Below are 15,173 nucleotides of genomic sequence, written 5' to 3'. Positions count from 1 at the left end.
TGGTGCCAAAATCTGAACACGTAAGCCATGAACTAATGAAGACAAATGATTATTATATCTTAAAACACTCCCAGCTTTGGGATTTTATAGTATTTATTGTGAAGAAAGAACCAATTAATTCTTTTTTTCTGCACATTTTCAATATCCTCATTCTAAATCACTCCCTTTTAAGAAATGATAAGCAGGTTTGAGTGGCAACCTTCAACATCCTTAAGACCTTGGAAAAGGTTTTAGTGATCAGTACAGAATTTTTTTCTGCCTAAAGCTAGTCTTGCAAAAACCCCACTGGGTTAAAGGAAACATTTTCTTTCTAGCAATGTTCAACAAATGGGGAGCAGTAAATTATATCCTAGTAGGAAAAAATTTTACTAAATCTATGGAAGGTCATTGCTGATTTTCAATTAAAATTTTGAAAGTATGCTTAGTCTTTGGATACTCAATTCATGAGTGGAAACTGTTAAAGAAGTAAAACATGTGAACACTGGTTGTTGGCTAAAGTAGAAGACAATAAACAATGAGTTGTGATAGAATGTTACTTAGTGTAGAACATACGGTATCTAGGAGCTAACTTTCTGGCCAATGGTTCTCTACTTTTTCTCTTATTACTGGTCTCTTCCTATCTTTTATACTTTACTCTTCTTCATATAACATCTTCCTCTTACACTCCCAATTCAGTCTGTTCTATGTTTTCTATGAGGGGTTTCAATATTATAATAGCTAGCATTTACACTTTGAGGTTGGCAAAATGCTTTATATGTGTTGTCTTATTTAATCCTTACAACTCTGGAAGGTAGATGCTATTATATCCCCATTTTACAGATGAAGAAACTGAGGTTGTGTGATTTAATTTAGCCCCAGATCATATTACTAGGAGGTTTCTGAGGTAGGAACTTAAGTTTTCTTGACTTCAGTTTGATATTTAATAGGCTGTTCTACCTAGCTGACTTAAACACAGTGTTACAAAAGGCTTAACAAATGACAAGCAATTTTTTTTATACATAGAGAAGGTAAAGAAATTGTGCTTTCTGAACTCCTCTATAGTGTTCTGGACTGTATCCTGGTCTCCTACAACTGAAAAAAGTAGAATTCCCATTTATTATAGCAAATAAAATCTAAAAGAGAAGTGAGATATAGTTAGAAATAAGCATTAGAGACATGGGCAGAAACAGTCAAAAAAAGCAGTATTTTTAATCTCTATATTATAGGCCAAATATTGAGGTTAGGCACTAGAGATAGTGGAAAAAAAAATCTGATCTGAAGGAATTTAAATTCTGAATCTTAAAATTCCACATGGACTTAGTGAAATTGTTGGAGTTTTGTAAAGAGCTAATTGCAAGTAAAATGCACAGATTTAAATAGAAAATGTTAGGGTGTAAACCTGGTCTAATTATTATGGCTGGGATAAAGGTTGTTATCATCTTCCTGCCCACATATGAAGAAAGAATTAAGGAGGGAAGAAATTCTTCGAATTAGGAGGGCTAAATTAACCATGTAGCAAGGTTGTAAGAAAAAAAGAACCTGAAAATTAGCATCAACATGAATCACATTTCCTTAGGAAACTGAGACTTGCACTTGCAAAGTCTTAAATAAACATTACAATGCTTTAGAAAAAAAAGACAAATCTTTGTTCTAATACAGTGTAATAGAAAGAACATTGGCCCTACAGTCAAAAGCTCTGGGTTCAAATTCTCAACTGATTCATACTATCTGTGCCACTTTAGTCCAAGTTGCCTAACTTCATGAGGCCTCAGTTTCCTCATTTGCAAAATAAGAATACTGAAGCAAGCTTCTCAGAATTCTTCCAGTTGTAAATCTTTGATTAATACCTTTAAGTAATATCTAAAAATAATATGTGATAAAAAAAAAACTAGGAAATGAGACCTATGGTTAGAAAGTGGACAAGTTCCCAGGGTCACAAGAGTTTTCTCAATAGTTTCCAGTTTAATTTGTTCTATTTCTCAGTTTAAAAACAATATTAAAAATGCACATAAATGTATGGCAACATGTGTGAAGTTTTGATAATTCAAATAGGCTTATTGACACATTGGTTTTTTTACATGGAGCTATTTTCAGAAGTAAATTGTAAAGCTGGTGAAATAAAATCAAATTAGATATTCCATAAGATCCCATTACTTAGAAAACTCATAAATCAGGTAGCACCTAATTTGAACTTTATGAGAACATTATACCATTTGAACTTTGATCCAAACAAATAAAACAGGAAAACTTATGTGGGCATTGATGCTTTTTTGATGCAAATTGTTATTGCACAGCATTAGACTAATGGCATTCAGTAAATTGACTATTTGAACAAGGGTACAATTAGGAGCAAAAAGCAGAAGAAAGCTACAGACATTCACAATATTTAGTCTTCTACTTGGCATACAACAGGCCATAGCTATATTTTTCTTTTAAAAAAATCCTTTCACAGTGCTATAAATTGTGTGAAATATTGGAAGTATTAAAAGGTCAGTTTACTTACTGTTTCTCGGATGCCAGCGCACTGCATTTAAATATGCATTACAGTAATGGAAAAGAAATTCATGCTCAGATTGGAGGATTTTTCCTTGAAGCAAGGGCATCAGATCACGTCCATCAATAACTCTAAATAATAAAGCAATAAAATGTCTGTGAGAGAAAAGCCACTTTTGTGGGGTTGGGGGCAGGGGGGCAGGGTGTGCAGTTTGAAGAGAACTGCCAGCTAGAGATTCACCCTTCATTAGAAGACAAAAAAGCTAAATAATTGCATGGAACTAGTAAATGATAAAATCTTCATCCCACCACAATTCCATGTTAAACTTTATATTCTGTCTTACATTACAGTTGTTTTTGTACTTGCATTATCCCTCCTACTAGATCAGGACTTAACCCTTCCTATGTAGCTCTTCTCAGAATATTTTTAACACCATAAAATAAAATGTAAACAAAAACAATTATATTCAAATAAAGATGTATTTTTTTCCCATTAAAATTCAGGTATCCCCTAAAATCTTATTTATGTATCTCTTGAGAGTAGAAATAGAAAGGTCCATGGATACCAGATTGAGAACTCTTATATTACCCCAGTTGATAAATAGTCAAAAGATATGAATAAGCATTTTTCAGAAAAAGATATCAAAGTTACCTATTAGTTATTTGAAAAAAATGTTCTAAATCACTACTGATTTTTAAGTGTCTTTTAAAAAATTCTGAGGTAGTACCTCATATCATTAAAATTGACTAATATGACAGAAAAATAAAATGACAAAAGTTGGAGAGGATATGGAAAAATAGGGACACTAAAATATTGTTGCTGGATTTGTGTACTGATCCAAACATTCCGGAGAGCAATTTGGAACAATGACCAAAGGGCGATAAAATTGTACATCCTTTGACCCAGCAGTATTACTACTAGATCTATATTCCAAAGATATCGTAGAAAAAATAAAAGGATTCATATGTACCAAAAAATATTTATAACAACTCTTTTTGTGGTTACAAAGAATTTGAAATTGAGGAAACACCCATCAATTGGGAGATGCCTAAAAAAGTTGTGATATGTGATTGTGATGGCATACTACTGTGCTCTAAGAAATGATGAGAAGAATGACTTCAGAAAAACCTGGGAAAGCTTACATGAACTTAAGCAAAGTGAAATGAGCAGAACCAAGAGAACATTATACACAGTGACATCAAATCATATGACAATCAACTATGAATGCCTTAAGTATTCTCAGCAATATAATGACCCAAAACAATTCTGAAGCACTTAAAAAGAAAATTCCTATCTACTTTCAGAGAAAGAACTAAGGGGGCTGAAAGCAAATTGACAAATGTTTTTTTTTACTCTATTACCCTTGTTTTTTGGTCTGCATTTTCTTTTGTGCTATAGTTAATATGGCAATATTTTGCATGACTGCTTCTGTATAATCTATATCAAATTGCTTGCCTTCTTAAGGAAGAAGAAGGGAAGAAAAAAATTCTAATTGTACTGATTAGATCTTAACAAGAAATGTGGGAGACATGATGTTCTTTACTCAGAATCCAAATATCTGGAAGTTAAAATATTAAGTCATTTTCTTTTTTTTGGAAAACCTTAACTTTCTGTCTACTATTGTGTATTGGTTCCAAGTCAGAAGAGTAATAAGGGCTAGGCAATGAGAATTAAGTCACTTGCAGAGCCACAAAGTTAGAAAGTGCCTAACGTCAAATTTGAACTCAGGACCTCCTATTTCTAGGCATGGTTCTCAAATCATTGAGTTACCTAGCTGCCCTCAACTTTATATCTTTCTAAGGACTACTTACCCTATTCTCAGTTGCAATACTTTCCAATTTAAAATGTTTTTAATTTTATCTTTGTATAACTAGCACATGACACAGCACAGTGTCAATCTGACTAAATTATAAAAGAGTCTTTCCGTAATAATGGGGAAGGGTTTCCCGATAATCATCCAATTCCTGCTCTTTGAAAGGTTTACAGTATACTCCAAAAGGCTCATAACCTATAGAGCTGATGGGAACTGGAGAGCAACAAGAGGTTTCAGGGAAGGGAGCAGAAGTAGGAAAGATAATGGGAAAATCATGCCTAGTTTTCCCATGGGGTGAATAAATAAAATGGCAGAAAAACTTGACCTTGGCAGTAAGGAGACTCTTGATGAACTGTAAAAGCTTAGTCAGAAATTGATAGGGGTTTGATTTGAACATGGACATTGACAGTGTGACTTTTCCCAGGCTATGAAGAAGGGAAGAAGAATGGATAAATAAAACCTCAATTAAAAAAACACAGTAGGATCTCACTTTGTCCTTGGAACTCTAAGATAGCTCTTTGAAAGTTGGAGATCTATCTCCATAGGAACCTAGAGGCTTTTGTGGGTCTTTGGTGAGGTTTTCCAAAGGTCATTCAGGGCAGCTACATATTTCTTTTTTTTTTATGTTCGATATATGATTGGGTAGTTTGGAATTCTAGATTAGAGCTACTGTCTCAGGGGAAAGAAGCTATATTTTTAGATTGGTAATTTTCAGCTAAAATGTTTCCAAAGCAATCAATGTATATTTTAGCCCTCTATATTCAACACATAATAGCTTCCCCAAGGTTACAATATTAGTTATGCTAGAAAAAACCAAAACCTGGGGAGTGGTTTTATTAGGAAGTCTAGCAAAGAATTCTGGTAATTATAGAAGAAGGGAGATCTTTTGCTAACTCTTCAAAAATTATATGCACAACTATTTGTTGAATTTAATTTGTAAAGCAACAAAATGCTGAAAACTGGTATAATTCTCTCAAACTCTTAATGGCTTATTTCTCTTGATTTTTTGCATAATTCAAGAAAACCGTATTTTATACTTTTTCCTTTAAAATACTTTTTTTTTCATCTATCAGTTCTATTTCCACAGAAGTGTTACTATGGCTAGTGAAAACAATCCAATCAGGTTTAGACAGTTAGATGGAGATTTATAAATGTATGTATGTATGTATAAATGCCAAAACATAACATGGGCTTAGCACTTTCTGAATACTTCCTAGTTGTAACAAAATTCAAATGCCCTGACTAGAATTATATATCATTTATTTACAATTTCCTAGATAACAGTATTCTTTACTTAGAAACATCTTAATAGGACTGGAAATTGCCCCAAGTAGAGGAAGAAGGTAGGCCACAAAATAAACTGGAAAGTCAAAAATCTCTATCAATAAAGAATTAATAGAGTTTTTAAAGAAAAAAAACTTAAATTATGAATCTATGCTTATTTTTAAAAGTGGATTAAAATTCAACATGCATTTATCAAGCATTCTTTATGTTCGGAGAACTGTGCTAAGTTGCTGACAAAACAAAAATAAAAATATTTATAATCAGAACAATGCAATTGAATTCAAGGTCAAATAGCTCTTTAAAAGTTAATAGTTTTAGCTTCCATATTTTTTTATTCTAAATAAAGAGCAGCATACCTCAATCATTTTCTATTACAAGGCATGGAAAAATTGAAAAACATAGCAAAGCTATGGTATACATTTACATACAAGATTATAAAGCACATAAGAATGTTTGAGTAATGTTGCAACTTCTGAGCTATATGTGGTTTGTTTCAGTGTCATTAATACCCCTTAATGTAATTATAGTCTTGTTGCTTAGCTCTTCTCTGGTCTTGGCCCTTATTATTAATCATGAGCTCTCTAAAAGCCTACGGACTGAAAATTTTCTATTATCATAAGTTAAAAATAAGAACAAAAGATAAACTTGGCCCAATTCCCAATCCCATTTTCTTGTTAAGTATAACAGCTAGAATGAGAAACATGGAAGAGACAGTTCTATTCAAAAAACAGCATCTATTCTGAAACACAATTTATATTCTAAAACAGTAGTTACTGTCTTTAGTTCTTTTCAAATCCTCCCCAAAAAGGATTCAAGACATAATGATGTGACATTTTGAATTGGACAGAAAGAAAGAAAGAAAGGGAAGGAAGGAGAGGTAAGTGGGAATGGATACTAGGAGTCATGTAGGAGATGGGTTACCATGGCTCTCACTGCTAACATAGCTGGCAGGGGAGGTGAGAGGGATGAGAAGATCTTGAAAGCCCACATTGTTATCACCTTCCAGTGGAGAAAGCATCTATCCTGAAATCCAGATGATGAGGTGATGGTACTTGATATGCCAGCTGACAATGATTAATTTTATCTTTTTGAGAAGCTACTTTTTGTCTTCTGCCTATATGTGTGTATGTGTGTGTATTTACACACATACACACATATATACACACACACACACACACTGATGACAATAACAGGAAACTAATCTTAACTAAATTTTTCTGCTTCATTCCTCCCACAAAAAAACCTTCAAGACTTACAGACTTTTTGATTATTAAGAAGCAAAAGGACTAGATTTTTTTTCATCCTTAAGAACAGGACATCTTCATTTGCAATCATTTTTAGCTTCAAATGCAAAGATGAATCTCATTTTTTATATCCTGTACCTAACATGTCCTTTCCTAGAAGCACTCAATAAATCAACTGCCATGATGAACCACTTTACAACAGCACTGCAGAAATATTGGTCTTTCAAAGTAGAGCTCATTTCTGCCATGAAAAATGGAAAGCAAACTGATTTAGCTAAACTTTTTCAATGGTGGCTACACTCACACAACACTTAGCTCCTCAAACAAGTTTGCATCCAGAATTGCCATTATTACCATGGAAGTAGAATATGATTTTCATAGAACAGGAAGCATGAACTGCCTGACTACAATGGCTGAGGGGACATGACAGAGGAAAGACTCTGAGCGAACACTCTGATGCAAATACTAACAACATGGCAATGGGTTCAAGTCAAGAACACATATGATACCAGTGGAATCACGCGTCGGCCACGGGGGGTGGGAGGGAGGAAAAGAAAATGATCTTTGTCTTTAATGAAAAATGCATGGAAATGATCAAATAAAATACTATAAAATTAAAAAAAAAAGAACAGGAAGCATGATTCCATTAAAACTGTTATTCTATATATGAAATTGAATCTTTTTTTTCCAAGGAATACCATACTCAATCTGTGCATTGCACAATATTTGGAAAACAGTAAGTACATAATAATAGATTGTCTCAAATCTTGTTTCTTTTAAAATTCCGATTAGGGCAATCTAATGAAATTCTATAACTTATACTATATGCCACACAACTCATTTCAATGAAAAGGCTTATGCTATGGTCATAACATAAATGACTTAAAGGCTGATTTCTCCCATTTGTTTTCAGAAATTGAACCACTTTGAATTTTTTTTTTTATTTGGAAAAGCAAAATTATTTAGAAATTAGTCTTTCCTTGGCAGCTTGCTCTTATTATTAACAATTATATATGGCTTCATAGTTATGTAATGTAAGGTCAAACTATATGCCATGGAGCTGATCTGAATATTTAGTTAAAACTAGTTTTAGAAAGCTTCCCCAAAATGTCTTTCTGGTTGTCCTTATGTATAATGTATGTTTAATAGAAAATAGGTAATAGTTATATAAGGAAAATAGTCATAGATAATCTCATTTAAAAGATTTTGAAAATAGACCCCTTAGAAGTGAAATGATTCACCTCAAGTTCACATAGCTATATGAACCATGAACACAAATAATATATTTCTTCTCTCTAAGTTAATAAGGGACTATTGATTGGGGAGCTGAATGGCATTCTTCTCTAATCTAAAGGAGTAGGATTCACAGTATTACGTATTTAAAACTTGGTTACTGAGACTAGCTTAAATTGTATACACTTCTCAACTGCCTTAAAAAAGATTTGGATTCATGAACCTCATCTATACTCAAAGGAGCATCTATGTACTATGCACCAACTTTGCAATCCCTGTGACTTTGAGCATGATGGGTATTACTGTCAGATTTCAACAACAGAAATGAGAGAACAAAATGCATTATTTTGTCATGTAAGAGTAGGCACACGCTCAAAGAAAGCCATTTTCCACCAGTTTTGAAATGGTTAATGTAAAATTCTTAGAGTAGTAATAATGTTTTAGGATGCCCAGATGACTTGCTCACTGCTAACTCCCTGGCAAAAGATTTCCAAAATAACTCTACTATTTTTAATAACTCTCTTTTGCTAAAGCATGTCTTGTATCATTGAAGCTTGCCCTTAACTTGCATCCAAAATTCATTTGTTTCCAAGGACAGGAGGAATAATTTTTGAGCCACTGCCTGAGGTGATGGGCAGTCAAAATTCATTTGAGAAAATACATACAACTAAATGAAAGTAAACTATTTAAGTTTACAAATGAAATTGCCATTCACAAAGAGAATTTTGATAAAAGCACACTACAGGTTCATATTAAGTGACTTCTTTCATAGCAAGTTAAGAAAATCCCATGACAGGATGTGGTATTCTAAGTATGTACAAGCAATCTTTCTTATGTATGAGGAAACTATGACTATATGAGATATTCTCATCTCCAATGAACCTTTGATTGGGAAAGAAAGTATTGCCTAGAGAAAAAAATGTTTATTTACTTTGAAAGCAAAAAAAGGTTGTTGTATAATAAGAGAATCTGATTGAAAGCAATTCTCAGATTTCTTTACATCTAGGAAGACACCTATAAGAGCAACTTAATTAGTAAAGGAAAGTCCCAATGATTTTCTACCTAGGTAAGTGCTATTTATACAAGTTCAGTATCTGGAAATTATATTACTGTTTTTAGCTATTATTTATAGTATTATTTCAACTGCATTAAAGAAATATTTATTGTTAGAAAAATAAGGATCATATTAAGCAGATTTATGGGCAGCAGAGGAATTTTATGAGTGAACAAGAGATGGAGAGCATTGTGAAATATAAAATGTTTAATTTTGAATACAGTAAATTGAAAACTTTTGTACAAAAAAAAATGTTGCTAAGATTAGAAGGAAAGCAGAAAACTGGGGAGAGGGAGAAATTTAGACAGCCTCTGGGAGACAAGTCTCATATCTAAAACAGAATGAGAGCCATCTCCCATTTGATAAATGGGCAAAAGATATGAACAGACAATCTTCAGATGAAGAAATCAAAGCCATATATAGGTGTATGAAAAATGCTTTAAATCACTTCTGATTAGAAAATGCAAGCCAATACAACACTGAGATAGCATTTCACATTCATTAGATAGACTACAATGACAAAAGGGCAAAATGACAAGTGTTGGAGAGGTTATGAAAAATGCGGACACTAATATATGGCTGGTGGAGCTGTAAACTGATCCAATCATTTTGGAGAATAATTTGGAATTATAAATAGGGACTTATAAAACTGTAAATGTATATATCCAAAATATTTATAGCAGCCCTTTTTATGGTGGCAAAGAACTAGAAATTGAGGGAATGTCCATCAATTGAAGGACTAAACAAATTGTGACATATGATCGTGATGAAATACTACACTGTGCCAAATGAAATGATGAGCAGGCTACTTTAAATTGTGAATGTTACCTCCAGAGAGTAAACTGAAAAGTGGAAATGTGAAAGTTATAATTTGTATGAACACATGTGTGTACAAGATGGTACCTTCTGGGATGCGGGGGGAGGGGGGGGACGGGGACAGAGAGGACACACCTATGGATAAGTTCTATTAATTAAAAAATTTTTTTTTAATTTTTGTTGGCTTTTCACAAAACATTGTGTTAATGTTCTGTAGATAGCTTAGACAAGAAATGGTCTCTGCCTTAATCTAATTGAGAAATGACAGAAACATAGATAATGGCTGACAGACAATATTACACAATAAATATGTCAGATTTCCAAGCCAAAGTGTTATGGTGAATGATATAAATGGAGGAAAGTGGTAACTGATTAAACAATTGTAGAAGGCTTCATGTAAGAAAATATGCCACCTGGGTTAGTTCTTGAGGGGTGTATTAATAATTCATCAGATAAAGAGAAAGAGGAAGTAAATTCCAGGCATAAGGAATGGCATGAATAAAGACATAAAAATAGAAAATACTGTTTATATCAGGACAAAAGGTGGAAATGGAAAGACTACAATTATTGTACCTAGTAAGTAATAATATAAAATTAGCCTGGGTGGTGCCAAATTGTGATGTCTTAAATGCCAAGCAATGGGATTTAAATTTTACTTTATATTGTTAGAAACCACTGAAGATTTCTGAGCCTCTTGGGAATGACTGGAGCTATGCATATGAAAAATTGCATATAGTAAAAAAATATATATATATAGTAAATTGCAAAGTGGATAGAGTGCTGGTCTTGGGAGCAGGAGAACTTGGGTTTGAATATGATTCAGACAGTTACTAGTTTGTGTGACTCTCAACACGTCTGAGTCTCAGTTTCTCACCTATAAAAATGGGAACTAAAATAGTTCTAACACCATAGGGACTTTGTGAGGGTTGAATGAGGTAACATATATAAATCACTTTTTAAACTTAAAGCACTATATAAATGTTGGTGATTTGTTAAGAAAGCAAGCATTTATTATGTGCTAATATGTTCCGGGCACTGTGATAAGTAAGCACTGAGGATAAAAAGAATGGCAAATGCAGTTCTTGTCCTCAAGGAGCCCACATTATTTTTATTATTAATCTGGCAGTGGTACAAATGATAAGTTGGAAAAGATAAAAATTAACACAAGAAAATGATAGGAAACTATTGCAATAATCCAGATGAGCAGTAATAAGGCCCTTTATTAGATTAGTAGTAGTAGAAATAAAGAGAAGAGGCTAGATAATAGAGACATTTTAGAGATCAAACTGGTCTTGTGACTGCTTAGATATGAGGCAAGAGGGGAAAAGTCAAAGACATAAGCAAGGTTGCAAGTGTTGGAGATGAATGGTGATACCTAAAATAAATGTTAGAATAAAGGAAGGTTTGGAGTGCTGTGGTGGAATCAGATAAACTATTATGGACATCTTGCATTTGAAATGCTCAAGGGGAATTTGGGTGGGTGGAGAAGTCTTTTCAGAATAGTAGATATAAAATGGCCTCCCATAAATGACTAATAAAACTAGCCAGTTAATATTCAATATAAAAAAAACTTTGGAAGTCTGATATTCTTGGGAAAGGTCTGATTTTTTCTGTTTTATATGTGAATAAGAAACTAAGAGAATAATTCCAAGAATCAAGAGCTAGAAAGTGAAAATAATTATAATCCTATGTCATATTTTTTTTTAAAGTAATTAGTGAAATATTGAGAGGATTCCAGTTTATCTCTTCTTTGAAGCACTAATTGAATAGTAGATTGTTAGGAAAAAGAGACAGGTACTTAAAAAAAACTCATGTTTTTCTTCCTGGTGTGATTACATGAGAGGTAAAAGTAAGTAACTGTTATGGACACATTTCCTATTTTTTGAGAAAAGCCACTGAGGTGTAGAGCTTGAAAAAGATCAATTTTGAGAGGTGATAAAGCATATCTTTGAACCGATCTCTTGAGTTGTTATTTTTTGAAGTTTTTTTCCCCTTTTCTGTTTTAAATGCTAGAGGATGAATTTAAGCAAGATTTGTGGAAGCCTACTTGACATTAGCCTGGCCTGCAACCAAACTAATGAAAACAATTAATCAGTGTACTTCAAATAAAACTCCCCAGAATAGTAATAACACTTAAGAAGAAACCATTGGCAGTGTCATATAAAGTTGTATTTAAATTTAAGAGACAGACATTTAGTTTAGGACTTGCTAAATGAAGACATGCTGGTAAATAGGGGCTTTAACTGTTGTGCCAGATGCCTCCCTTGTTGCTACTGCTGGGAGTTCTTGGAGAATGGGACAAAAATCAGTGGTGTTGGATGAAAAAGGTCTGAGAACAGACAGATCCAAGACTGCTATCCACTAATTGAATAGTAGACCAGAGAAGGTCTCAGGTTGGGAGGATGGGAAGATCCAAGGGTCAAAGTCAATTAATTAGTTCCTTCCTTACTTATTCTTTCTTCCTTCTTTCGTCTTCTCTCCTTCCTTCCTTATTTCCTTCCTTCATCCTTCTTCTTCTCTGAGTTCCTCTATCCATCATCTCCTCTCTTTATACTCTTTCTCCCTCACCCCGTTCTCTTTCTTCCTCCTCTTTTAATCCTTAATTTTGCTTTGCCCATTATATATTTCATAACATAGGATAACACACACACACAAAAATTATTTGTCCAAAGAAGGAGAAATTAACCTTTTGCAACAGGCTCATGGCTAAAGTGATTTTTTTTAGTCCACTGTAAAGCTAGAGTAAGTACAGTATAGTGTATCAACAATGAGAATGACTTACAAGTGAAATCAAGTTACAGACCTTTTTTCCTGATTATTTTAAAAATTAATTTCATTATATTTTTCCATTAACAAGCATTTATTTTTTTGTTTCCTCATCATCATCACAAATATATATAGTCAAGTGAGGCAAATTTGAACATGCTTCTAAAAACCTTTAAAGCTCTGTTGTACTTGGAAGCTCACAGAACATGACGATAGGAAGGTCTTTTAGATGTGTAATTAGATTGCCTAATAACCTTTTATTTTTTTCCTTAGTGGACTTTCTTTAGTTTAATAGAGAGTTTCTTTAGTGGAGAAATAGCCACAGATGATAAATCTTGCCTAAATCCCTCTAGAACTTGAATAATCGGGGGCAGCTGGGTAGCTCTGTGGATTGAGAGCCAGGCCTAGAGATGGGAGGTCTCAGGTTCAAATCTGGCCTCAGACACTTCCCAGTTGTGTGACCCTGACCAATTCACTTGACCCCCATTGCCTAGCCCTTACCACCCTTCTGCCTTGGAGCCAATACACAGTATTGATTCCAAGAATGAAGGTAAGGGTTTAAAAAAAAAAGAACTTGAATAATCATTAGATTATAAATGAATATCATGGAAATATAGTACCTGTCCTCAGGCAATGCTGCTCCTGCAAGTTTGACAATGGTGGGGAACAAATCCATGTTACTAGTTGGTTCATCAATCACTGTTCCAGGCTGTAGCACTCCAGGCCAGCGAAGAAGTCCTGGAACCCGGATCCCTCCTTCCCAATTATTAGCTTTTCCCCCTAAATAAGAAAAGGATAAAGAGCAGGAGAGAAATGTCAGAAGCTCTTGCAAAATACTCGATAAAGTTCATATTGTGTGTTTTGTGATTGCATGTGTGACAGAAGATAGAGAATGTATGATAGAGAACTTTTTAAAAATATTCTTGCGATGTTAATTAGATTCACAAATATGTTCCAAGAGGTTAGCATAGATGAAGAGAAATATAAAAAATGTTCCCTGCTCACAAAAGACTTGGGGAAGGGGAGGTAACTTTTTTGTCTTAAATTGTTTTTGCTCTTATTGCCATTTGTCACAAAGGACTTCTAGAGTAATTTTCCTTTGTCTGCATCTGTGATATCAGGAATGCAAGGAAGTTCAGGTGTGAACACTCCCTCCATCAACCTAGATCAACAATCTGTAATTAATCACCGTAGAGAACTACCCAAGGATGCTAAAAGGTAAGTCACTTGTCCATGGGCTCGGGCTTATATATTTGCATCTATCAGAGGTAGAAACTGAATCTAGGATTTCATGACTTCAAGGCAGGCTCTCTATTTACTATACCACTTGATCTCTCATTTATGAGATATGAGACAAAGGTAGAAAATAATAATCGTAGGATGTGAGACTATATGATAATTTGCCTGTATTTGTGATATACAATAAACAAGTGTAAGAAGGCTTTGGGAACCAGAGCCGTTGATGTAACTGATAAGTAAGATTTTATATAGAAGTAGAAATAAAAGGAGGTACACACTGAACACTAAATGAGAGGAATTAGTAAAGTCCTACTGAAGTAAAGAGGAGAGATGAAAGAAAATGGTGGTTTTTAAACCATGTTAACCAGGCACCAATGAAAGAACAAATCTCTTTCCCCCAATATGTTTTTATCTGTCCCCAGGATATTGTACAGAATACAATTCTAGTCATCTTTTAAATGATCTGCACCACCAGAGATATAATATTCCTATTTTAAAGTGCACAACTGGATGGAACAGTGGATGGAGCGATGGGACTGGAGTCAGGAAGATCTAAGTTCAAGTCTGACTTCAGGCACAATCTAGATATGTGACCCTGAGTGAGTCACTTAACTACTCTTTGCTTTAATCCACTGGAAGAGGAAATGGCAAGTGTCTTTCCCCAAAAAAAGTCCATGAACAATATGGCCCTTGGAGGTCACAAAGAGTCTAGACACAACTGAACAATTCAAGAACAAATATTAATATAAAAGCGTAAGAGAAGGAAGTATTGGTAGAAAAAAAGGGAGTCTCATGAAAAATCTAAATTATAATAGTTTGTAAAATAAGTTTGTCACTTTGAAGTACATATTATAAACATAAATAGGCACTAGGAAAAACAGTTTAAGGGAGAAAATCTCCAGTGGTTTATAGCAGCAAAATTGAGAATATTAAAGTCCTTTAACTTATGAAAATTTCTAAAGATAAAAATTATAGGCACCCTGAAAAATTTCTCCATTTCTTGAACACTTGGTTTGATAAAATCTTTTGTTTTGTATTGGTTTCCTTTCATTCAGAAGATATTAAAAATCGATACACTGATCTGTATTGCATGAACAGGTTTCCAGGCTAAAAGTGGGGAAAAAAAAACCTTCAAAGGTTTGTAATACCTTGTATTTATACAGACTCCTTTCAGAAGCTAAAAATGTTCTTTCTTCCTACTTGATCACAATATTCTCAATAGCACCTTTAGGTAATTAGGTGACAAGTGTA

At 33.7% G+C, this 15,173-nt stretch overlaps 1 protein-coding gene across 4 annotated transcripts in view; it reads right to left on the bottom strand.

The window, feature by feature from the left end:
* STS (steroid sulfatase) overlaps nucleotides 1-15,173 on the bottom strand; it is a 180,137-nt gene that overhangs the window by 26,658 nt on the left and 138,306 nt on the right. For all 4 annotated transcript variants that reach the window (XM_007500950.3, XM_056807753.1, XM_056807754.1 and 1 more), the window contains exons 8-9: nucleotides 13,304-13,463; nucleotides 2,483-2,604 (exon numbers count right to left, since the gene is read on the bottom strand). In XM_007500950.3, the coding sequence (XP_007501012.1) occupies nucleotides 2,483-2,604; nucleotides 13,304-13,463 (282 nt within the window). The remainder of the gene's footprint in view (nucleotides 1-2,482; nucleotides 2,605-13,303; nucleotides 13,464-15,173) is intronic.

Source organism: Monodelphis domestica, chromosome 8 (genome assembly GCF_027887165.1).
Source record: "Monodelphis domestica isolate mMonDom1 chromosome 8, mMonDom1.pri, whole genome shotgun sequence".
NCBI classification, from domain to species: domain Eukaryota; kingdom Metazoa; phylum Chordata; class Mammalia; order Didelphimorphia; family Didelphidae; genus Monodelphis; species Monodelphis domestica.
This window is presented reverse-complemented; position numbering and strand designations above follow the sequence as displayed.